The sequence below is a fragment of the Peromyscus maniculatus genome, chromosome 1 (assembly GCF_049852395.1).
Source record: "Peromyscus maniculatus bairdii isolate BWxNUB_F1_BW_parent chromosome 1, HU_Pman_BW_mat_3.1, whole genome shotgun sequence".
Lineage (NCBI taxonomy): Eukaryota > Metazoa > Chordata > Mammalia > Rodentia > Cricetidae > Peromyscus > Peromyscus maniculatus.
The window spans coordinates 118697799-118721084 of NC_134852.1; the positions used below are offsets into that span (position 1 = coordinate 118697799).

At 40.7% G+C, this 23286-nt stretch overlaps 1 protein-coding gene and 2 pseudogenes across 1 annotated transcript; all 3 read right to left on the minus strand.

Moving 5' to 3' along the window:
- Window positions 1-3303: 3303 nt before the first annotated feature.
- Window positions 3304-4168, minus strand: LOC102914633 (olfactory receptor 10A3-like; annotated as a pseudogene).
- Window positions 4169-5199: 1031 nt separating this feature from the next.
- On the minus strand, window positions 5200-6144 carry LOC102916817 (olfactory receptor 10A6-like). The gene has a single exon (XM_006978555.2). The coding sequence runs from the start codon at window positions 6142-6144 to the stop codon at window positions 5200-5202; it is 945 nt and encodes a 314-aa protein (XP_006978617.1).
- A 10638-nt stretch (window positions 6145-16782) lies between these two features.
- LOC102914945 (olfactory receptor 10A3-like) lies at window positions 16783-20075 on the minus strand (annotated as a pseudogene).
- Window positions 20076-23286: the final 3211 nt, after the last annotated feature.

Genomic DNA, 23286 nt, shown 5'->3' on the forward strand with positions numbered 1-23286 from the left:
GCCCTAGAGACACAGCAGGAAACTGCTCTACCTGCTTATGACCTGAAGTACGTGCCCCTGGGGTGTGACCCCTCAGCTACCCTTAAGACCTGAGATGCAGGCACACTGTTCTTCTTCCTTCTTTGCTCTCTCCTGGGACTTGGATGCTGGGACAGTCTTGAATGCAGAAGAACAGCATGGGACCATGCCTCACCTTTTCCAAGACCCTGCAACAATTCCTCTGTTCTGTCTTGTGAGTTTTCCTTTCTTAATAAATCCCTTTGCCCTTTTAGCAGACTCCATGGATTTCTCACATTAGGTAATTTTGAATTGTGTTCCACTGAGGAAAATTATTTGTGTCTGTCTATGAGGAAACACTACTTTGCTCCAGAAAAAAAAATGCTTATTTTTTTTAAATCTTTCAACTAAACAAATCATGTCTCTAGAAATAAAAATCACTCTGTTGTAAAAGGACCAAGCAGATGCCATAACAGGCTGCTCAGTCTTCTCTCAGAGATCAGGCCTCAATTTCAGTTTCCTGAGACTTGAACAAGCAGTTTCTGGGAGGGCCAGGAACAAAAGACATAGTCCTTGCAGTAGCTTCCTTTCTGCATGTACTCTGACCACTCAAGGTTCAGCCAATTGTTTGCTCTCTGGGACCCCTCATCAACTTAGAGCTATGTGCATGAGTCAGGGACAGAGCCTGGGCCACTGAGTCAGCCCCCTCAGTCAGTACCTGCTAGGCCATGCAGCAGCCTCCATGGCGGCTCAAGGACAGAGCCTGGGACTTGTTCAGGCCTGCCCAAAAATTCCTCTGGACCCCAAACAGTGAAATCAAAGGTTACACACCCTCACACAATCATATGACGCAAAGGTTTTACCACCCTGCTTGTGGTTTTTCCCTTTTAAAACCCCTCATTCTGACAGCTCAGGGCCATCCTCCTCCAGCCACTGTGTCAAAGTGTTGGACACAGACCAAGCCCGGGCTTGTTTGTAATTAATAAACCCCTGTGTGTTTTGTATCAGATATCAGCTCTGTGGTGGGCTTGCTGGGGAGTCTTGTGACTCAGGCACATTTGGTGTCCTGAAACTCTATCCAGGCATATGGCTTATCAAGGCTCTAGGACACTATAGTAACCTGCACAGAGCAACAGCTATTCTGAAATAGTTTTATTTGTTGTTTGAGCGCTTTGTGATGCTGGATATTAAACCCAGGACTTTGAGCATGCCAACGAGTTCTCCATATTTAAGCACCATGCTCTGCCTTGTGTTTTTGTTTTGTTTTGTTTTGGGGAAATCTTGTTTGAGCTAACAGTTGCAGAGGGATAAGTCTGTCATGGTGGGGAAGCATGGCAGCAAGCTGCTGGCATACTGGCAGGCACAGGAAGCTGAGCACTCACATCCTCAACTGCAAGCACAAAGCCAAGCTGGTGAACTGAATGTGATGGACAGGGGTTTCGTACTCTCAAAGCCTGCTCCCAGGAACACACCTCCTCAGCAATTCTGCATCTCCTGAACTTCCCCCAAAACAGTGTCACCAACTGGGGAAAGTATTCAAATAGGGGGAACGATGGGCAGTAATTCTCATTTAAACCACCACACTCTGCTCCCTGGGACCCATAGGCCTTAAGTCTATATCATAATGCAAAATGAATTTAGTCCAAATTCATAAGTCTCTGTAGTCTTTCACAGCCTCAGCATTGTTTAAAAGTCCAAAGTCTCTTCTAAGGTAACCAAAATCAAAAAGCATGTCACATACTTCCAACATACAATGACACAGAATATACATTTCCATTCCAAAATGGAATAATGAGTCATAGTAAGAAATACATAACTAAAGCAAGAACGGAACCCAGCAGGGAAAACAGCAACTCCTATAGCTCCATGTCCAATGTCAAGGGGCTTAGATGGCTCGCCCACTCCAGCTTTGCTGCCTGAGGCATACATCTCTCTCTTGAGCTGGTACCATTCTCTTTATTCTGGCTATAGCATCTCTGACATCTTGAAGTCCCCACTGCAGCTCAGGTTTCACTTTCAGAGCTTCACACAATGGCTTCTCCGGGCTTTCATGTAGGGACTCCCCTGACACATGCTGCCTGGCCTCAGTAGCTCTTGGAAACTATGGAAGGATAATTCACAACTGCTTCACCCCCTGAATCCTTCATGCCTATAAAGCCACCATCACGTGGATAAAACTATCAAGTTCCTCTATGAGCTTAGATGAACTCTAGTCCTTCATACCTCTAAAGCCAGCACCACATGGATAACACTATCAAGTTCCTCTGTGAGCTCAGATGGACCCCAGTCCTTGAACCACATTAGCAGCAGCTTTTGTTTTTGCTTCCTTGGAGCAGAAAACCCTTGGACTTTCTTTCACAAGTTAGAAGCTTAGTTGGATGGGGCCTTGCCCAGAGGGCATCCTCCTGTAGCCAGAGCCTTTTCTCTATCCCATCTGGTCCCGCAGCAACTTATAAAATAATCACTCAGAGGCTTAATATTAATTACAAACCATTTGGCCTATGGCTCAGGCTTATTAGTAGCTAGTTCTTACATCTTAAATTAACCCATTTCTATTAACTTATGTATCACCACGTGTCTCATGGCTTTACCTGCGATGTATTACATCTTGCTCCTCCAGCAGCTCCCAGCGGCTCCCCTAACTCCACCTTCTTCTCCCTGTATCTTTGCTTGGATTTCCTACCTGGCTATAACCTGTCTTGCCATAGGCCAGAGCAGCTTCGTTATTAACCAATGGTAGCAACACATATTCACAGCATACAAAAAGACCATCCCACAGCACCCTCCCTTTTATTTCAGTTCACAGAGGTCTCATGTTAATGGAACTAATCTTAACCATTACAACCTCTCTTCCAACACATGCCTTGACTGTAACATTAAGCTTCCTAGTGTCCTTTTTTTTCTTTCCAAGCTGTACATTTTGTATTTCCTTCTGCCCCCCCTTGTCCTTTATCATCATGGACCTAAATTATCATTATCAATAACAATCATACTAGAGACTCAGTGTTATACTGTCTTGATAGTTCCTCTGCCAAAGTAATCTATTACTTATTAATTTACCGTTTGGCAGGTTCTTAAGAAGGTGGCCAGATTCTTTGCCAAAATATCACAAGAATGGCTTCCCATAGCAGTTGCTATTACATTATTTGCTTCCCTTTGAAATCTACTGAGCCAAAAAAAAAATGTAGATATTTCTTGAAAACAAATGACTAAAGTATTAAGAGAGGCATGCCTTTTCCATGATTTACTAATCTAAGGTAGAGTTTCTTTGGGTGATTTCCAAATACCACATGGCTTCTCAGCAACTCAGATGGTATGTAAAACCACTTTTCTTTCCCATAATTTCACCACAGCCCTTTTCATCTCCTTGTTTCTCAAGCTGTAGATAAGTGGATTCAGCAGAGGGGTAAGCAGTGTGTATGCCAATGACATCAGTTTCTTGGTGTCTGGTGAATACCCGGATTTGGGCTATAGATAAGTTATACCGGCCGTGCCATAGAAGAAGGTGACAGATGTGAGATGAGAGGCACATGTGGAAAAGGCCTTCTGCCTCCCTGTAGAGGATGGCATCCTCAGGATGGCAAAGAGAATTCGGATGTAAGACAAGAGAATCAATAAGAAGGTGTTGCATTTATCTATTCATTTTTTATCAGTAAAAACTCAGGAGTCAGATATTGGGGTAAGAACTCGAATGATCAGAGAAGTGGCAGAGAAGTGATCAGTGAACTCCTATCTCTGTTGTTCCTCCACCCAAAAGGGGTGAGGCCCTGAGCCCTGCTCTACTACTTCCTGTCTCTCTATCTGTCCTCAGTCCTCCAAAACCTCTATAATTAATTTTGGTCTCAAAGCAAACTTTATTGTCAGAATGTAATCAAAATATCACACAACAAGAAGGGGACCATGACAATCAAAATGGTGCCTGTGAAGGCATAGACTTCAAACAGGAACGTGTCTGCACATGCAAGCTCCAGCACTGGAGGGTCTCACAGAAGAGATGGTTAATTTCCCTGTGGCCACAGTAGGAGAAAATAAACACCCACGTGGTGTGCACAGTAGCCACCATGATCCCCAATATCCATGAGAACGTCACTAGTTTCACGAAGACCCTTTTGTTTCTGATCACCAGGTAGGACAGAGAATGACAAATTACAGCATATCAGTCATAAACCATTGTCTCCAGAAGATGGCCCCTTAAGCTCTGCTGACAGCAGAATTCAACCACTTTTCTAGCCCAAAGTTCCAAAGTCTTCTACATTCTCCATCAAAAAGCAATATGGTCAGGTTCTTCATAGCAACACCCCACTCTCTGGCACCAACTTCTATATTAGTTACTTTTCTGTGGCTATGACAAAACACAATGCCAAGGCAACTTACAGAAGAGTTTATTTGGGCTTATGGATCCAGAGGGATAACAGTCCATCATGGCAAGTAAGCATGGTGGTACACATGTCAGGACAACAGGAAGTTGAGAACTCACATCCTCAACCACATGCACAAAGCAGAGAATGCTCTTGTTTTATTGAGGCAGAGTTTCACTCTAAAATTCAAGGTGCCCTTGAAATTATGAAAGTAAGCTGGCCTTGAACTCCATAGCTTCCTGCCATAAATTTCCATGTACTGGGATTACAAGTATATATCTCACAATGATGGTTAAAATATATAACCATAGCAGGCCTCATTCTATCAGTTGTCATTTCAGGAATCTGCCATAGAATAAATAGTAAGATCACCAAACATATGAACATTTGGAACTACATGTTTATTGATGTATTATTAATGGCAACACTCTACAATGACCTGTCTATATTAACAGTACAGAAATAAATCAATAAACTGTTGCTATATCATGTGTTATGAAAACATGTATATCTTTAAAGCAATAGACTACAGAGTTAAAAGAGAGGGATAACCTGATATGTATTAAAATATGTTATAAAGAATTTTAAAATATATTTAAAGAATTTTTAATTTTTAAAAATAATTATTTTATAAAGAATTAAATTTTTGTATAAAATTTTCAGACTAAATTATAAAAATGCTATATTAAAAATGAAATAGATGTTTAAAAATTAAAAAATAAAGAGTTGTTTTAGAAAGAAAAAATTAAACATATTCTCATCAAGGAATTTAGTGTTTTCATCTTCTTAATCCATACTCAGCTCAATTGTGATCTATCTGAATATCACATGACTTCCCAACAAGTCAGGTTGTGTTGAAAACCACTTTTCTTTCCCATAATTTCACCACAGCCCTTTTCATCTCCTTGTTTCTCAGACTGTAGATAAGTGGATTCAGCAGAGGGGTAAGCAGAGAGTAAGCCAATGACATCAGTTTCTTGGTGTCTGGTGAGTACCTGGATTTAGGCTGTAAATAGGTCATACTAGCTGTGCCATAGAAAAGGGTGACAGATGTGAGATGAGAGGCACACGTAGAAAAGGCCTTCTGCCTCCCTGTAGAGGCTGGCATCCTCAGGATGGTGAAGAGAATTCGGATGTAAGACAAAAGAATCAACAGGAAGGGAGTCAAAATGATCAGAATAGTACCTGTGAAGGCATAGATTTCAAAGAAAAAAATGTCAGCACATGCAAGCTCCAGCACTGCTGGGGTTTCACAGGAGATGTGATTGATTTCATTAGGACCACAGTAGGGGAAACTAAACACCCATGTGGTCTGCAGAGTAGTCATCATGGTACCCAAGACCCAGGAGCACATCACCAGTTTCACGAAGACCCTCTTGTTCATAATCACCGGGTAGGACAGAGGATGGCAGATTGCAGCAAATCGGTCATAAGCCATCGCCCCCAGGAGAAAACACTCAGTCCCACCAAAGAGAAGAATGAAATACATCTGTGCAAAACAGCCCCCAAAGGAAATGGTGGCTTTCTGGGTGGTCAGGACCACCAGCATTTCAGGCATGATGGTTGTGCTGAATCCAGTTTCCACTACGGACAAGTTCTGCAGGAACAGGTACATGGGGATGTGCAAGCTCTGGTCCAGGAAGATGACAGACATAATGAGGGCATTTCCCATCAAAGTCACCATATAAATAACCAAGAAAGCCCCAAACATCTGTCCTTGGAGTTCAGGATAGTTAGAAAATCCCAAAAGGATGAACTCAGCCGCAAAGCTGTCATTCTGCCCCCTCATTGCTGTAGTGGAGTCCTGGGTCATTTTAGAAACATAGTGTGTAAAAATGAAATCACAGTTCTGGCTCCAGCTTCCATTCACCAGAGGAATTCTGTCCTAGCACTACAGGAGAAGACCATCCTCACAAAATTATCCATTTCAACTCTAGAGAATGGCTAAACATTTGGATTAATGGATCTTTTATACATAAGAAGGGAAAATAAAGATTCTGGCTTAGAAATCTAGTCTGAAAATCATAAAATGTCAAATTCTTTCGAAAGTTGTACACTATATACTTTGTATTAAATCATACCCCAAAAGTAAACACAAATAATTTATAATTCTATTTCTGGCCTCATACTGTTATTAAAGATATATCTTTTACTTAACTATATTAAATATAAAATTTTAAAACATGGAGGACAACATGTAGAAAAGATATGTTAATCATTTAGTTATAACAGTGTTATGCACATCTATTTGAGATATTCACTACATTTAAAATTAGGGCATTTTTGACAGATTGTGGTCAACATTCCATAGCAACTCATTGAAGCATTGTATACTAAATTTATCTATATTAGGTGACACCAACATGTTTGAATAAGTTTCAATCTTAGTAGTTTTAGCCTAGAATGGATGTAGTCAATTCTCTTGGAGTTTACCTAAGTGTGTGTGTGTGTGTGTGTGTGTGTGTGTGTGTGTGTGTGTGTGTTTGTGTGTGTGTGTTTAGGACCAAATGCTAGGGTCCCTCCTTGTGACCATAATAACAAGAGGAAATGTCCATCTAGGGGTCATTACAAAACTTTCATCTAAAAGTTTTCACTCTACTACTCTTGTCCCTCTCCCAACTTCCTCTACATCAGAAAGTTCATGAAATCATTAAGGACTTACTCAGCAAGTCCTGATCAAGAAGCTACCATTTTCCAGGCACAGTACAGTCACATCTGTTCTGTTAGCTTCTAAAATTCAGTAAGATTTAAGGGCACTGCATAAAACAGGCATGAGTTTCTAGACGCATGGCATGTGTCTCTGACACACCTCAGGTCTCTATCTCTTATCTCTACCTCTACCTTTCCTCTTATTGCCAACTGACATAGTATTTTCATATATAGAAATCCTACCCCATGCAAGAGCACAACTATGAAGAACAAAGTTTTTGTTGGCTTTTTGTATATATACACAATGCCTGCAACAGTCCCAGGATCATAAGGAACATTAAGACAATATTTCTAGAATAAAAGAAATGGGGAAAAATCTAGGCTCTATCTTTAATGAAAAGGGTATCTAAAAGAAAGAAAAAAAACAGACTGGGGAAGAATTGAGAAGTAATAAGATGTGGCTTGGGAAATTGAATGAGGGAACCTTTGTGTATAGATGGCAAGAAGAGATAACAATAGTAACTACAGGTTGTCATGGTAGAAGGATGAGAGAAGAAAGACAGAAGGATGAAGACTGATGTACTCAACTCAGAAGGTCCTGGGGTGGTGCCACAGGGTTAGAATGGAGCCTTCTGGCCTCTGTGTGATGTTCTGAAACACATAGGAACTTAACCAAGGGAGATGAGGAAGCCAGGGTCACAAAGAGACACAGCCATTTGAAGATATATAACATGACCTTCAGTGCAGGTCTTTAGGACATTAGTAGAGTAGAAGATAAGTTCGTTTATTCTTGAGTTGACCTGTGGTCATAGATTCAAACCAATTGCCTGTATCAAAATCAATATTTATGCATTTTTGACTGTCAGAAAAAAACTCTTAAAATTGGAGCTGGGGTGATAGCTCCGTTGGTAATGTGCTTGCTCTGAAAGCATGCGGACCTGAGATTCACTCACTAGAATCCACACAAAAAGCCTGGCATTGTGGTGTATGCTTCTAATCCCAATTCTGAGCAAATAGAAACAGGAAGTTCCCTGGGACTGACTGGCTAATCAGAGGATTCTAATCTGCAAGCCCCAAGACTCAGTGGGAGGCCCTGTATCAAAAAACAAGCTCCTGGGGAACATATAACGTTGAACTCTGGCCTCCACATGCATGCAAGCACACTGGCACACACACACACCACACCACCTCATACACCTCATACAACACACACACACACACACACACACACACACACACACACACACACACCACCTCATACAACAGGTAGTATAGTTTCTGGGAAAATCCAAAATTCATGTGTACTAAATTCTAAATGTATAAAAGTGATTGGTTATGAGTTTTTTAAATATTTTATTTTTAAAACCTTCATTGGACCAACTAACAATGTACAATAGAATAAAACTATCTTTAGCAGCACGGTAGAATGGCTACAGCAGACAATTCATTGTGTGTTCCCATACAGCTAGTAAAGATTTGAATGTCCCCAGCAAAAAGGAAAGATAAATGTCTAAGATGACATAAACACCAACTGTCCTGATGTGATCATTGTACATTGTACACAAGTACTGACATGTGACTCTGTTCTTCATAAGTGTGTGAAATGACTATGAGAAAATGAAAAACAAACGTATTTAAAAGCCACAAGCAAAAGAACTATCATGAGAGTTAAGATGAACTGATCATAAATGCTTTCTCAATTATTAAAACACTCTTACATTTTTCTAAATAACTCTAATAGGTAGTATTAGGCATGCTTTCTTTTCTTTAAGCTTTACCTTGTACATGAAGAAAGGTAAGAGTTGGACTCACTGACCTAATACACTAGTCAGAACCTTCTAGGATTTGATGGTTAATACATACAAAGCACTTATTCCTGAAATCATTGTCTGCTCTCCTCTCAAAAAAGAAACAAGAAAAAATTAGCAGGCATCAAACCAAAATGTCTCTTGATCCAGATTCCTCGGCCACACCTAGTGACCCCTGAGCACTGAGGTATCTCTCTTCCACAGCATCTCCAGTGAAGAATTGTGAAGGAAATCCTTTAATAGGTACAGCAAGGCAAGTAGAGGCTGTGGTCTCTTATTTCATAACTGTCTCTAAGATTTTCATACTACATAATCAGTAGTTTTAACACTGATCAAAAATCACTTACGCATATGATTTAGTGGGCTATTTTATAACATTATGTAACGTGGAGTCATGTGCTTTGGTGAATCTCTTCTTGAACTTGGAATCACTGTGCATAGATCTTCTCATATTTGATATTGTGACTCAAGAGACTATAACTTGGCCTCTCAGGTGAGAAAGCTCAAGAGAACAAGCTTAGTACTTACTCTTGAAATGTCCATGGGGAATAAATAACTCTTATGCAGGAGACTTGACTTCATCATCACATCTCCCAATAGGATTTGATAATCAAAGCCTAAATGAATACTGCATAACATGGAAGAAGGGAGGGGGGTTAAAGTGTGGCCTAGAGAGAGAGGATTTGGTTAGACAGAATGCACAGTCTATACAATGGTGGGAAGCAAGGCAGATGGATGGAAGACTCTTGGTAGGAAGACTGCATGTCCCCACAACCAGAACTTTCACCCGGTCTAGAAGATAATGGAATCACTGAAATGCTTTAGGGGAAAAAAATCATTACAATTGACCTCAGACAAACTCTTAACTGACTTGGCTGGCTTTGAGCTGAACTTCTCTTGTTCTGTCACTTTCTCTGTAAAAGAAAAATACTGTTATTAATCTCATAGGGCATGTATAAACCAGGAACTCAGGATTCAGTCCATGCTGGCTAGAGGAGTGGAAGACCATTCACTCCTCCCCAGGAGAGCACAGAATTAGTTGCATAGGCCTGCAAGTGGGTCCTTGCCGGAATTCAAGGGATGTACACCAAGGTTCTCTTTTTCTATTTAAACCTCTGATTTGGGGGAGGAATTTTCTTTCCAAGAAAGCCTTCCCTTCCTGCATCAGTGAAACTCTGGATAAAACTCAGAGATGAGTTCTTTCTGATGTGTGTCATGTGAAATGGACCACTTGCAGGATGATGTTTTCATCCTCAGAATCCACTCCAAGGATGGACGAGGACACACACACACACACACACACACACACACTCCTAAGTCAATCTCTGTAGTGGGATGACATGTCTAAGCATACATCAGTTACATGCCTCAGGAACAGGAAGTAGCCAAACATAGACTTCCATTATTTCTACCACAGAATATCTGTTGAAATCAAGCTAATCTGCTCTAAGTTGCTCCATATTGTACAAAGCAATAGATTCTCAGACTGTGCCTTGCCTTTAGAGACTTTTATCCCAATGAGTTCTGGCCAAGATTCCATTTTACAAGCAGCATTTGATTCCATTTTGAGGATGGGGCATGACTATTCACCTGAGTTCATATGCAAATGGCACCATCTGTCCAGTACCAGCCACACAGCACAGACTGATAAATGACATTCCTAGGAGTAGAAAAGATGCCAATCTATAAATTTATCTAGGGGAATTGCTATTGTAGAACTATGTGAATGTATTAAGATCATATAAGGAAATTAGTCCCAATAGATATCAGAGATATAAGACCAAGAAATAATTTCCTCACCTGGACCCCACAATGATATGAGCAATTAAAACTGCAGTGGAGGTGTTCATCTGACAGAACCCACTGGTAGAGAACTCACAACTTTCCCAGGGGGCTGTTCAGCTCAGCTTGTGCTGTGGCAGGAATCTATTCAACTGCTATATGCTAGTCATCCTGTTTACTTCTGTGGACCCACCATCCACCCGCCTACCCATTCTTCTTCTGATCCCTCTCTTCCCCTTCACCCACTGTAGCTGAACTCAACTCCCTAAGTCCTGTGCTAAACCTGTGATACTCATGACCTCTGCTTCTTTCTCAAGTTCTTATCTGCAGCTGTTTTAGTCTTTATCTTATCAGCACAGGCTCTACTTACATTTCTATCTGCCTACTTATGAAACTTTTTGAACTCTACTATGGCCTTGTAACCCGTTGAAGCTGTTCTATAACCTATCTATATACAAAGACATAAATATATTTACTGTGTGGTATGTGCTGTGTGATCACAGTACATTCCAAAATCTTGGGAATTATATGAGAACATTATGCCATGAAAACTGTACCAAGTCAAAACTCAAAGTAGAAAAACTAAAGTTGTAAGGGAAAAAGAAAAAAGCTAAGCATAGGATGTGAATACTTACCCTAATTTTATTTTAAAAAAAACTATTAACATGTACATATATCAGTGTTTTCAGACCACAGAAAATGTCAGAGGGAACATTCATGAATAAGTTTAGAAGGACTGTTCCTAGGAATGATAGTGGGGAGAGTTTTGGGAAGTGGTTTGTATTTACTTAATGCATTTCCTGCTAGAATTCATTTTGTGATAAATAAAAACAAGGTTCAGTTTCGTGAGCGAGAAAATGAAGTTTAGATGTTTTTCATGGAAAGGGCAAGGAGGAACACACCTGTAATTCTAGCCTTCTAGAGGCAGAAGGATCCCAAGTCCTAGGTCAGCCTGGGCTACACAAAAAAAAAATTTGAAAAATACACAAGAAATAAAAAGGAGAGAGAGAGAGAAAGATGGAGAGAGATTTGTCCTCCTGGATACAACACAAAAAAATGAATGAGAAACTAGAATCTAAACTTCATATTTTAAAACCAGGTCTTAGTTTACAATATGGGAGAGATATGGTGAGGTCAAAGAGAATGGTGGAGGGAGTCAGAAGAGATGCATGATAGCCACCTGAGACCAAGACAAGAGACTTGCTCTCTAATATGGGTTCTCAAAGTGTCATTCCTCTGTCATCAGCATCAGAAACTCAGAGGGCATGTACAGGAAGACATTACTAGACCCCACAACAGATCTACCACATCCACACCTTCAAGGTGTGACACAAATATGTGTTACTATTAGTCTATGCAATTCTGAAAAGGGTTAAAAATAAGCTGTTCTCCATGCAGAATATTGAAATTAAAGGCACTGGAAAAACAGCAGACACAGGTCACTCTGACCTTTCTGTTGACCCTCAAATCAGGAGATGGAGTCCTCATGGGAAATAAGCAGCATTTTTGTTCTCAAGCATGAGACACTGACACTATGAGGATTCCACATACATCCTGTTAAAAATCACTCATTCTGTAAGCTTTCCACATAACCCATTTGCTTCTTCAGAACTCACCATCACCAGAGCAAACCAGTATGTAAGTGACTGGCTGTGTTTCCTATTTCCTTAGTCTTATCCCTGAAATCCATCTTGTGTCAATTCTCAGGTCTGGGAAGTCCCTGTGAGTGTGCCAGCAGAGCCTTGCACTCCTACATCTCATACACACTAAACCATCACAGTGCCATGCCCTGGAGCACAAAAGCCACGGTCCTCTTGTTTCAGCAAGAACAGCTGCATGGGAAGATGATAATAAAGCTTTCTCTGGGCCTGTTTTGACAGGAGAGAGAAAGTGGGTGTGGATGACCACAGATCACTCAACTCCACTTAGTTTCAGAAAACCCTGGGTGAGACCTTTTGATCCATGAGCTCCAGTGTTCCAACAGCAGGACAGCAGAGAAGGAAAACCTCATCCTCAGCCTGAAGATGTAATCTGTATCACAGAGCAGCAGATTTGAAGCTTCAAAGCGTGTGCACATCACCTGAGTGCTTAGTGAAATGCAGATTAAAATCATGAAATCTGCCTGGCTCAACACGGAGTGGTGAGTTTGTGGGGAATGTTTCTGCATATCCTGAGTCATTCCTGCAGACAGGGACTATGTGGGGCCCTTCCTCCAAACAAACACCACAGATGAATGGTCAAGAGAAAAGATGGGAGCTGGCCCGAAGAAATTGCACATTGCAGTAATTTGAACACTAGATGATGAATAGCATGAGAAAAGTAATGGATGTTCAAAGAGTATTTAGGAAAGAACAGGGAGCAGATATAGCTGTCACCAAAAAATAGAGCTAAGAATATGTCTTTATGTGTGTGTGCACATACAAGCCTATGCATGCATGCAAGTGTGTCTGTATGTGAGTGTGTGTGTGTGTGTGTGTGTGTGTGTGTGTGTGTGCGCGCGCGCACGCGCGCGCGCGCACATAGTACCACTTTGCGCATATGGAAGCTGAGAGACCACTTGCTAGAATAACTTCTTTCCTGGGTCCTGGTGATCAAACTTGGGTTATCAGGCTTAGTGGCCAGTGCCTTTTACACATTGAACATTCTTGCTGGCCCAAGAGCTAAGAATTTCTAAAAATAGAATTCATGAAATAAAATCACAAAACCAAACATGATAAATGCTCAAAGACAATATTACAGAACATAAAAATGGATAAAACAACAATTAATGGGGAGATTAACTTTTAAAAATCAAAATACAGTATCCAGAGTACAGATTAGGAGCATAGATGTGGAAAGTTGGAGCTACAGTGAGAACAGAACAGTCAGGCAAATTAAAATGAAAATCAAAAGAACCTAAAATCAGCCAAGTGAAAAATGCACTCAGCCAAGAGTGATAAAGATGAAGGAGGGGGGGGTCAGAACCAGCTACTGATCACATTTGAGGCCAGCCAGGGCTACAGGAGACCCCACGAGAAAATACAGACTTCAGAGAATAGAAGTTCTAGTTATAACTCTGCCATGGATTTTTCATGTTGGGTGGTGGGTAATATATAAATATAATATATTTGATACTAAAAGTGTACAATTCCATGTGCAGCTAGCTCTGCAGCTGCAGGTGGCTGTTCTAACCATGCAGAACTTCATTGACCTGTATAGATGTTGGGTCTTGTGAATTTCACCAAGTAATATTATTTGCAAAGTCTTTATAATAAAGTTGCAATTATAAACTACAGACTTACTGAACTAGAAAAGGATCCAGTACACACCTAGGAACGGGGAAAATATCAAAGGACTGACACATACTGGGGTCTGAGCAGTGTCTCCCATAGTACAGGGAGTGCAAAAGAGAAAGTGGAGATGCTGAAAGAGTGCCGGGCTCAGAGGGGTTCCTAACAGTCATACATCTTTTTATTAAGCACGCTGTGATAGCTGAGCTATAACTTTTTTCTTTTCCTTTTTCTTTTTCTCTTTCCAGAACAGTGTCTCCTTATGTCTCTCATCACACCCTCCCCAACTCCTGAGCTCAAGGAGCCCTCCTTCTTTATCTGTACTAACCCACTAATACAGTCATTATCAGTGATCCTCACTGTATCTCTAAAGGAAGTAACATCTCCACCACCACTACCACCATCATCATCCTATTGTTTTTACAGAACAATCTCATTCTTACTAAGGACAAGTAAAATCCAAAGAACTTGATCAGTTTGGGAGGCAACTAGGCAGTGGGACCAAGCCCTGTGCTCATTGCATGAGTTGGCTGTTTGAAACCTGGAACTTATGCAGGGACACTTGGCTCAGTCTGGGAGGAAGGGACTGGACCTCCCTGGACTGAATCTACCAAGTTGATCGCAGTCCTCGGGGGAGGACTTGTCCTGGAGGAGGTGGGAATGGAGGGTGGGCTGATATGTAGAACTGAATGGTATTGTAAAATAAAATATATATATATATATATTAAAAATAAATAAATAAATAAATAAAAATCCAAAGAACACATAGACATCAGAACCAGCATTGAAATTAGGGTTTTCTTGTTTATATTTTCTTTTGTCTTGTTTTTACATTGTGTGTGTTTGGTTGTATCTGTTTTGGGGCATTTGGGGGTCTGAGCATTTGGTTTTGAGAAAGATCTTGAGAAAGGTGTTTGGTATTTATGTAGTCCATGTTAGCCTAGAACTTATGGTTCTCCTATTTTTGGCCTTCCAAGTGATAGGATTATTAGCTTCCACAGTAGCCAGCTTGTTTTATTTCATTCATTTGTTTAATTTATTTTAGTGTATTTTTATATATTTTTTCAAGTTAGAAATTTCAATTTATTCCCTTTCTTAAAATCTACAAATTGTGCTTCTGTATTAGAAATCTAATAGTTATCACCTTTTTCCCACTGGGAAAGGGAACCCATGCTCACACAAAGAAAATAAGACATGGCAGTTTTGAGAGAAGGCAGGGATGAACAGATAACACATCAGAAAAAGAGGAAAAGAGGGCAAGAGGTCTAACTTGGTGGTCCTGATTTCTCCCAGGATGATAAAACATGTAAAATGGTAAATGACTTAAGAGTTGTCCATGCTTCCTGTATGGCATTATAGGAGACACCCCACAGTATCACCACAACCCAGGCCAGGATACAGCAAACAGAACCAGCATAGAAGTCAGCCAAGGAAAGTTAATCATGGCAGGCCTCCAGCTTCCTTGGCTGCTTCACAACAGGTGCTATGTTTGAGTTTGCTTTTGTGATCATGGTAGGTCATGGGAAAGGTGGCTCTTAAGAGTGAAAGCCATTCCTGTCATTAGGAGATGACCTCAGGACAGATACTGCAAGGCAGACAGTCAGGAGCCTGAATGTAAATATGACCAAAACCTCTGGTGCTCAAGCAGGCTCTAGGAAGTTGAATCTGGATCCTGTGTACTGTCCTGGACATCGTGCTGCCCTTGCTGCCCCTGCCACTGTCCTGCAACCAGATTCTCCTGCAGACAAGCTCTTCAGAACCAAGAAATGTGTTGCCCTGACCTTCCAGTTCTCCTTGAAGCTCAGAACCACAGAACCACATATCTACTCTTCCTCGCATCAGCTGCCATCTTGGCTCATTCACCTTTTGAGAGACATGCCACTTCACAGCGTGTGCATCTTTCCATCTGCATAATTAGCTGAGTTCTACCTCACCAACCTAGAAGCTAGGGGTGTCAGAATAAAGGTGCAAGGTGACCTGGTTGATCTTTCTGCCATGCAGGGTTATACACTTGACACTGAAGTTCTCAATTAATGACCCATTAAGCCTGGTCAACCTGGTTAAGCTGAGGTCTTGGTATGAGCATTTCACAATCAGTCTGTTCGTGGAGTATATCACCAGGGTCCTCCTCCATTTCAGTGAGGATGTGACCCACAATCTCCCCTTCCTTGCCCTTAGGGGTGTAAGAGAGCTAGGACCAAGAAAGGCTCTGATAGGAGTAGTATTTTATCTGGTAATTCTCTGGAATGCAGAGGAGGTTGCAGTCTTGCATGATCTTCAGGTCATCTGGACTAGTATGGCAGATGTCCATATTAATGGTATATAGGAAGCCCATCAGGCTGAGGAAAAACAGACAGGATGCCATGGAGCACAAGCCAAACAAAACCAACACCAACACCACTCGCTTTCAAACAACTAGACCTCCAAATAGAACTCTTGCAAGATGAGAAAGATTTCCCACTATGTTCCATTTATGATCATATGTAAAGTCTGCTTCCTAGATAAGAACCTGTGGCCTTCACATGTACCATGGCATGCCCACAAGCCTTCATGCACACAAATAATAAATAACTACAACTTTAAAACTTTAAATATGTAAGAACAATGTAATTCATACCATCAGCCACTTTTTGAAGAATCTAGCACATAAAAATAAAATCACCAAGCATATGAACACAAAGAACTAGATGTTTATTGGAGAATTGTCTTAATAGCAACACTCTAGCAATGATCTGTGTGTCAATATAGAAAGTGAATCAATAAACTGTGTATCATGTGTTAGAGAAGAATATACTTATTAAAAACAATTGACTACAGTATTAAAACAGAAGGTTAATGTGCCATGTTTTCAAACATGGAGATATCAAGAAAGAAAACACTCTCTAACCAAAAAATGTACTCTCTTTTCACCACCTCCAGAATCCATACAGAGTTTAATAGCATGATAGAAAAACACCAAGGTCCTCCAGAAATCAAACTGCGTGTAAAGATACTTTTCTTTCCCATAATTTCACCACAGCCCTTTTCATCTCCTTGTTTCTCAGGCTGTAGATAAGTGGATTCAGCAGAGGGGTAAGCAGTGTGTATGCCAATGACATCAGTTTCTTGGTGTCTGGTGAATACCCGGATTTGGGCTGTAGATAAGTTATACTGGCCGTGCCATAGAAGAGGGTGACAGATGTGAGATGAGAGGCACATGTGGAAAAGGCCTTCTGCCTCCCCTCCCTGTGGTTGATGGCATCCTCAAGATGGCAAAGAGAATTCGAGTATAAGACAAGAGAATCAACAGGAAGGGGACCATGACAATCAAAATGGTGCCTGTGAAGGCATAGACTTCAAACAGGAACGTGTCTGCACATGCAAGCTCCAGCACTGGAGGAGTCTCACAGAAGAGATGGTTAATGTCCCTGTGGCCACAGTAGGGGAAACTAAACACCCACGTGGTCTGCACAGTAGCCACCATGATCCCCAATATCCATGAGAAGAACATCACTAATTTTATAAAGACCCTTTTGTTCATAATTACCGGGTAGGACAGAGGATGGCAGATTGCAGCAAACCGGTCATAAGCCATCGCCCCCCAAGGAGAAAACACTCAGTCCCACCAAAGAGAATGAAATACATCTGTGCAAAACAGCTCCCAAAGGAAATGGTGGCTTTCTCAGTGATCAGGACCACCAGCATTTCAGGTATGATGGCTGCACTGAAACTCATTTCTACCACAGATAAATTCTGCAAGAACAGGTACAAACAGTTCCTGTCTCATAAAAGACAAGAATATAATATTTTGAGAAGAAAAAACTTAGAAACATCTGGACTTTATCTTTGCCTACAGTGTGTATTAAAGAGAAGCAAGATCATATTACAATGGGAAAACAACTGGGAAGTTTTAAGGTATGAAATGGGGGATGCTGCAGGGGAAGAATCCCTAATTCAGGAAGAGAAGATGCAAGAAGACTGCCTTACCTGGTTCAGAAGAAGGTCCTGGATCATACCATAGGACTAGACTGGAGCCTACTGGCCTGTATGTGATGTTCTGAAATCCAGAGCAAATTCACCAAGAGAGATGAGGAAGCCAGGAGCACAGATAGGCACAGCCAGCAGCAGACATACAATGTTATTATCTTCACTGAAGATCTAGAGAGCATGAGCAAAGTGGAGAGTAAGTTCATTATTCTTGATTTGGACCATGTTCACATATCTAAGCCAAATGCCTGAGGCAACCCCAAATCTCACACATACTTGGCTTCAAAGTCTCCCCAAATGGGAAAAGTAGATTCTGCTGACCTCAAAGTCCTTTCCAACAGTGTAAATATAACAATGTGTACTCAGCTCTAAGTGTATGAAACTGACTACGTTGTAACATTATACAGATTGAGCGATTGTATTTAGTGTATTTAGGAACACACATGTATGTGAACGTGTGTAACAGCAATTTGAAAAAAAAGAGGCCAGGCTTTAAAAAGAAAAAGAAGATGGGGAGGAAGGGGGAAAAGAAATTATGTGATCATATTATAATTTCAAAAAGTAAAAAAAAAAATTAATAGAAAACCTTTATTGTATCAGTAAAAACACTTTATGGAATAAAATAATCTTTAATAACAGTAGGAAGCTTATAACTGACAACTCACTGTACATTTCAAAACAACTACTAAGATTTGAAATGTTCCCAGAGCAAAGCAAAAATAAGTGTTGGAGGGTTGGAGAGATGGCTCAGTGGTTAAGAGTACTTGCTACTCTTACAGAAGACCTGAGTTTAGTTTCCAGCATCCACATCAAGACTCCCAGCCACCTATAACTCAACTCCCAGGAATCAAAAGGCTTCTGGCCTCCATGGGTACCTGCACTCATGTGCATGCGCGTGCACACACACTAATTAAAAATAAATCTTTTTCTGAAAAGAGATAAATATCTGAGGCAACATAAATGCCAACTGTCCTAACCTGATCCTTATGCATTGTATACAACTACAGAAATGTGACTCTGGACCTCATAAGTGTCAAATTACTATGACAAATGAAAAACAAACATACATACTAAAAACCTAAAATTTCACAAGGAAAAAAAAACCTGTCATGAATGGGGAAAAATATCACGAATGGTCATTCAATGACTAAAAGACCCTAATGTCTTAAACAACTCTCCAACAGGTAGTATGAGGCAGACAGTCCTTTCCTTAAACTTCAGCCCACCCATTGAGAAAAGTAAGTGTTGGGACTGACCAAGTGACCCAGTCAGAGCTCACAGAGACTGAACTGACAAGCAGGAAGCCTGCATGGGACTGACCTAGGCACTCTGAACATATGTAACTGTGTGGCTTGGTCCTCTTATGGGACTCCTAACAGCAGGAACGGGAGCTGTCTCCAACTCTTTTACTGGTTTTGGGGACCCTACTCAGCATGCTGGGTTGCTTTGTCCAGCCTTAATATATGGGGAGGTGCTTAGTCTTACTGCAACTTGATATGCCATCTTTTGTTAATATTCATGGGATACTTGCCCTTTCCTAAACAGAAACGGAGGAGGAATGGATTGGGAGGTAGTAACAGAGGGAGGTGGGTGGGGGTGGACCAGGAGGAGAGCAGGGAGGGAAAACTGAGGCTGGGATGTAAAATAAATAAATTGATTTAAAAAAAAAAGAATTGTCTAGGATTTGATGGTTAATGTATGCAAAGTACTTATTCCTGAAATCATTGTCTACTTACTGCTGTGGATATCCCTCTGTATATATACAATGCTGATTGGCCAGTAGCCAGGCAGGAAGTATAGGCAGGACAAGCAGAGAAGAGAATTCTGGAAACAGGAAGGCTGAGTCAGGAGACACTGCCAGCCGCTGCCATGAGTACCAACATGTAATACACTGGTAAGCCATGAGCCATGTGGCAAGGTATAGATTTATGGAAATGGGTTAATTTAAGATATAAGAACTAGATAACAAGAAGCCTGCCATGGTCATACAGTTTGTAAGCAATATAAGTCTCTGTGTGTTTACTCGGTTGGGTCTGAGCAGCTGCGGGACTGGTGGGTGAGAGAGATGTCCTGACCATGGGCCAGGGTGGACTGGAGAAAACTTCAGCTATAACTTATCTCTCAGAAAAGAAACAAAAAGACATGAACAGACAACAAAACAAAATTCTACTGATGATTTAAACAACTGAGCATTCCATTGTAACCCGTGAGCACTGGGGTGTCTCTTCCACGGCATCTCCGGCCATCGGTGATCAGAACTGTGAAGGAAACCCCCTTACGGACACACAACAGAAGCAGAGGCTTCATTTTCTTACCTCGTGACTGTCTCTATGATTTTCATACATTATCAGCAGTTTTCACACTAATCAAACCCACTTACTCACAGTTTGACTTAGTGATTCCTTGCTGACTTTATAGCATTAGATGGCATCAGCTATATGCCCTAGAGAATCGCTCCCTGAAAAACTTGGAATCAACCTCGTATTTGATATGATGACTCAAGGGGCTATAACCTGGCCCCTAGGAGAACATTTTAGAGAACAAACTTGGAGCATCACTCCTTTGAATGTCCATGAAGGATAACCTTCCCTTACACAAGAGATTTGACTTCATGGTAGCACTCTCAGAAAGAAATAAAAGCAAAGACTGACTGATAATGTAAACAGGAAGAAGGGAGCAGTGGATGAGAGTGCATTCTAGAGGAAGAGGGTTTGATCAGATGAAAGAACTGTTTGGGCAATGGTAGGAAACAAGGCAGGTAAATTCAAGACTCTGGATAGAAAGCTATCAGCCTCCCTTGCCCAGAACTTCCCTTTTTCTAGAAGGAAAATAGAATTATTGAAATTAAAACAGGAGCATCATTACAGTTGATCTCAGTCACAGAAATTCTTATCCTGGGAGCGCAAAGGTTTGAAGGGTTTGCCTGACATTGAGCTAACTTTGTTGTTTCATTCACTTTCTCTGTAAACAGAAAACAGTGTTATTAATCTCATAGAACATGTGTGTGATTCAGAGACTCAGAGTTTGGCCTATACTGCCTAGAACAGTGAGAGATCATTTGCTCTGCCCAGGAAAGCTCAGGTTCCATGGGCCTGCTGATATGGTCTTTACGGATATCTACTGATGTCCTCACCAAGGCTACCCCTTTCTACAGATTTCTAAGAGAAAACTCCTCCTACATAAAGTTCTTCATAGGCTGGAGATGGCACTTAGAGGTATATTCTCCCTGATCTATGTCCAGTGTGAAGCAGACCATGTGTCCTAAAGGAAGAGGTTTTCATTTTCAGAGTCCAATCCAGGCCCCTTCCTAAATCACTCACTATGGTAGGATGGCATGCCCAGGCATGTAGCATGCCTACATGATTTTTAGAACTTTTGTTATTCCTACACCATATTTGCCATGGGAACTTCTCTTCCCCAGTACACTCTATGTCTGGAGGTCATGAATCTGCAGAACTGTGGTGTGTGTGCCCTTTCCACAAGTATGTTATACCTCAGTGAAAATGAGCTAATTCTAGGCACACAATAAAGCACATACAGTGGGTAATGATATCAATTGTTAAACAAAAATATCATTGGTATGACAATAGCCAAAGTGTGAAGAAATCACACATCTTCTTCAAGGAGAGCACATAAGCATCATGAAATACATGCAGAGAGACTTAAATAATAATATTTAAATTAATATTTAATTAATATTTAAATAATATTTAAATTTAAATAATATATAAATTTAAATAATATTTAATATATTATATTTTATTATAATATATTATATTTAATGTATATTTATTATAATATATTATATTTAATATATATATTTAAATAATATTTTAATTAAATTAATATATGGCGAAGAAAATAAATAGGAAATGAAAAGAACACATTGTACATCCCTAACTATATATTTTCAGCCCAAAAATGTTTCTACAATATCTATAAAAATTGATTCCTCCCACAGAAAGGAAAACCCAGTAAGTTTCAAAATCACTGAAATTATGCAAGAAATATTATTTCACTAAATCTGCACAAAAGTGAAAAATCAAAAAGGCAAACTGGGAGCAAGGAAAGCAAGCCAAGTGCAGGATGTAAATGCCCATCCTCGATTCATGGAAATGCTCTATGTTATACACAGTGTGTTTTTAGACCACAGGAAATGTCAGAGGGAATGGACGTCATGAATAAACTTAGAATGACTTTTTTTAGGAATGATATTAGAAATGAGAATGGACAGAATTTTGAGAGACAGTCAGTATTTATTTGATATACCTCCTGCTAATTTTTTTTTATTTTTGGAATAAATCCATGGAAAGTTTTTAAAAGCTAAAAAGTGAAATCCAGACTTATTTAATGAAAAAGGAACCCTAGCGTAAAGGAACAAACCTATAATCTCAGCACTTCCAAGACTGAGATAGTAGAATACCAAGTTCAGGTCCAGCCTACACAGCCTACACAGTGAAACCTTATCTGAAAAATGCCACCCTGGTCTATACCTCATCTGAAAAACACAAACAAAAAGGCATGGGGAAATGGCACTGGACTACTAGACACTACTTCAAGTGATGAGGAACAAGAATCTAAACTTCATATTTTAAAATCCCAGGGCATAACCTACATTATAGGAGAGATACAGTGAGGTCCAAGAAAGTGGTGAGGAGAGGGGAGGGAAGTTAGAAGGAACACACCAAGGGCAGTTGAGACCAAGACAAGAGCCTTGGTCTCCAATATGGGTTCTCAAAGTGTCATTCCTCTGTCATCAGCATCAAAGACTCAGAGGGCATGCACAGGAGGACATTACTAGACCCCACAACAGATCTACCACATCCACACCTTCAAGGAGTGGCACAAATATGTGTTACTGTTAGTCTAGGCAATTCTCAAAAGGCTTAAAATAAGCTGTTCTCACAAGTAGAATATTGAGATTAAAGGCACTGGAAAGACAGCAGGTACAAGGTCACTCTGAACTTTCTGTTGACCCTCAGATCAGGAGATGGAGTCCTCATGGGAAATAAGCAGCATCCTTGTTCTCAACCATGCAACATTGACACTGTGAGGATCCCACACACATCCTGTTAAAAATCACTCATTCTGATATCTTGATAGAGGGAACCATTTATAGGATTAGGGAGAAACCTGGTGCCAGGGAAACTCCCAGGAATCCACAAGGATGACCCCAGCTAAGACTTCTAGCAATAGTAGAGAGAATGTCTGAACTGGCCTTCTCTTGTAATCAGATTGGTGACTACCCTAATTGTTATCATAGAATCTTCATCCAGTAACTGATGGAAGCAGATGCAGAGGTCCACAGCCAAGCAATGGACCAAGCTCCAGGAGTCCAGTATAAGAGAGGGAGGAGGGATTATATAAGTAAGAGAGTTCAGATTATGACAGGGAAACCCACAGAGACAGCTGACCCGAGCTCGTGGGAGTTTACTGACTCTAGACTGACAGCTAGGG

What these genes read in the sequence shown, in the direction of transcription:
- LOC102916817 (XM_006978555.2), bottom strand. Translation starts at nt 6,144, where the DNA reads ATGAGGGGGCAGAATGACAGCTTTGCGGCTGAGTTCATCCTTTTGGGA.